The sequence below is a fragment of the Athene cunicularia genome, assembly GCF_003259725.1.
Source record: "Athene cunicularia isolate RWA chromosome 1 unlocalized genomic scaffold, athCun1 chr1_part1, whole genome shotgun sequence".
In the NCBI taxonomy this organism is placed as follows: Eukaryota; Metazoa; Chordata; class Aves; order Strigiformes; family Strigidae; genus Athene; species Athene cunicularia.
Window position 1 is genome coordinate 118,970,905 of NW_020799091.1, and position 2,624 is coordinate 118,973,528.

A 2,624-nucleotide genomic window follows, 5' to 3' on the forward strand; every position below is an offset into this window, starting at 1 on the left:
TTGTAAGAGATCAGTTTGATCAATGGAACAAAATTCCAAACTTTTAATTAAATTCTGAAATTTCTAATTGTCAGAGCTTTGGAATACAAAAGCGTCACTGTTGAAAAACACTGAATCAAAGACTTACTTGCTGTGTTAACCTAAACTGTAGTCATTACTTGTAGTCATTACATAGTCATAGAAACAAAGCTTATACAAAATACTTTATCTTCCCAGGTTTTTCAGTTTTTGAATGCAAAATGCGAGTCTGCGTTCCTTTCCAAGAGAAACCCCCGTCAAATCAACTGGACTGTTCTGTACAGGCGGAAACACAAAAAAGGACAATCGGTAAGTAGATACCAACTAATGATGCTCTCAAGTTTCCTACCAAAAGATGTGGTCACTGCTCTGTTAGAATAGAGGTAATTTGAGCATGCTGATGTTTAGCAGAAGCATGACCTGTATAACCAGCATGAAGACTGGCCAATACTGCTGAAAATGTGCATGAGTTTGTATGCTGCTATATGTTTGAAAGGTAACCAGTTCAGCAAAAGCATTGCATTTGTGCTGTGTCACATCTCTGAGGGACCGCTCAGAATCACAGTAGGTTTAGTAGATTTTAACAATTGCATGAATGGCATGTGTTTAAAAAAATTAGTTTTAGAGAAGGTGGGTAATGCTGTTTACTATGCAGGCTTTCTGAAAGTTTGGACTTGTAAACTTCCTGAATGGTGAAAGCATAGAGAGCTGAATTGGGCGTTAAGGGTGAGGGAGCTTTTCACCTACCCTTCTTGAAAACTTTGGGCTGCAGCTTAGTAGGAGGTCTCTCCTATGTGGTTGCCAGTGCATGAAAAAGATGAAAAGGTGTGTAATGTGAGGTGCTTTCACTGCTCTTGTTTAAACATGCACAGCAAAAGAGCATTTTGAAAGGCTTACATCTGTGTTACAAGTCAATGTTTTTACCAGTTTGTTTGGAGAAGGAAAGCTGATGCTCCATGGTTTACACTGCTGCCCAGCACTGTGATCCCACTTTAAACAGATGGGAAGTGTCTTTCAGAAAATTCCATCAAAGTGGACTTTATCCCCACTGCCCTTTTTTTTTTTTTTTTTTTTTTTTTTTGGGGAGTTAGAGAAAACTGAACTGACATTCTTCCAAAGAAATATTTTTATACCTGGGAAAGGAGAATACATTATTCTTTCTTAGCTGTTGATCTGCTTTGGTAAATCAAGAAATCGGTTATCTCCAAAGTGAGGAGTAAAATTCTACTACTGTATAGAGTTTTAAAATAGCTTCAATCTCAATAGCAGCTTGTTTCTATAATTGTTTTTAGCCTTCTGTTTAACATCTTGTGATACTAATTGTCTGCCTTCATCTTCTGCCATTTTAGGAAGAAATACAAAAGAAGCGCACACGTCGTGCTGTTAAGTTTCAGAGAGCTATCACTGGTGCGTCCTTAGCTGAGATTATGGCTAAACGAAATCAGAAGCCTGAAGTACGAAAGGCTCAGAGAGAACAAGCTATTAGGTGAGAAACTGGAGATAAGTGGAGCTATACCAGGCTTTTCAAAGATTATTAATCCTTTTCATACAAAAGCTTAATCTCTAGATGAGCTCTGTGTTTTATAACTCTTTTTGTGTTGGTTGTTTTTTTTTTAATCAGTATATTTAGTGGTAACATTGAGTAATCTCAGCAAGAGATAGTAGCAGCAGAGAAGGGTATCTTCTTGGCCTTTTTCTTTGTGAAAATATAGCCTCCCTAGAGGGTACTGAATGCAGAGGATAAACCTGAAATAATGCATTGCTTTCTCAATCTCAGAGTTTATCCAGTGCTGAGACAAAGAAACAGTGAATGGCAGACACGAATAACTTTTTCTGTGAATTAACAGGGCTGCAAAAGAAGCCAAGAAGGCTAAGCAGGCAACCAAGAAAACGGCTGTTTCTGCTGCAAAGGTAAGATGCAATAGGTGGATAGAAACAATGAAACACAACATTCTGTGCAGTGCTTAATTGGAAATTCCCATTTGTGTTTGGAAGAAGCATTTGTTTATCTTTTTTGATCTGGAAGCACCCTGAACAGACTTGTGTACTAAAGTTAAATATACCCAAACAGCTGAATAGAATGAACATTGTGTACAGCAGAAATAAACATTACAGTAAAAGAACTTTCTGACCATATGTCATAGATTTTTTTTTTTTTTTTGATGACTAAAAGCTTGTGGGATGTGTCCACTATCTAGGAACTTGGTAACAATATATTGATGAATGCAAGCATGTGTGTCATTACTTATGAATTAATACCATATATTGGCATCATACATGTTGTAGGCTTACAGTGATATCTGTGTAATCATCTGTTCACATCATTCTAATCTGATAGATTGTAATTCTAGTCTAATTCTTACCTGATCTGATTTAAGTTGCCTAATTTCTGTCAGGAATCTTAAATACAGGGGGACACTTTCAGGACTGCAGATAAATGCTTCTCTTTGCTCATACTTTTTTATTTCTCTACAGGCTCCTACAAAAGCAGCACCAAAGCAGAAGATTGTGAAACCAGTCAAGGTTTCTGCTCCCCGTGTTGGTGGAAAGCGTTAATTTACCAAACTGTTAGTCCTCCTGAATAAACATCTGACTAACATTGATAA

At 37.2% G+C, this 2,624-nt stretch overlaps 1 protein-coding gene across 1 annotated transcript; it reads left to right on the forward strand.

Moving 5' to 3' along the window:
• Positions 1 to 144: 144 nt before the first annotated feature.
• Positions 145 to 2,624, forward strand: RPL24 (ribosomal protein L24; the record flags this gene model as incomplete). The annotated part of the gene is made up of 4 exons (XM_026846894.1): positions 145 to 327; positions 1,368 to 1,504; positions 1,866 to 1,929; positions 2,494 to 2,624. Coding segments are annotated over 4 exons (465 nt in total), but the record flags the coding sequence as incomplete, so codon positions are not given.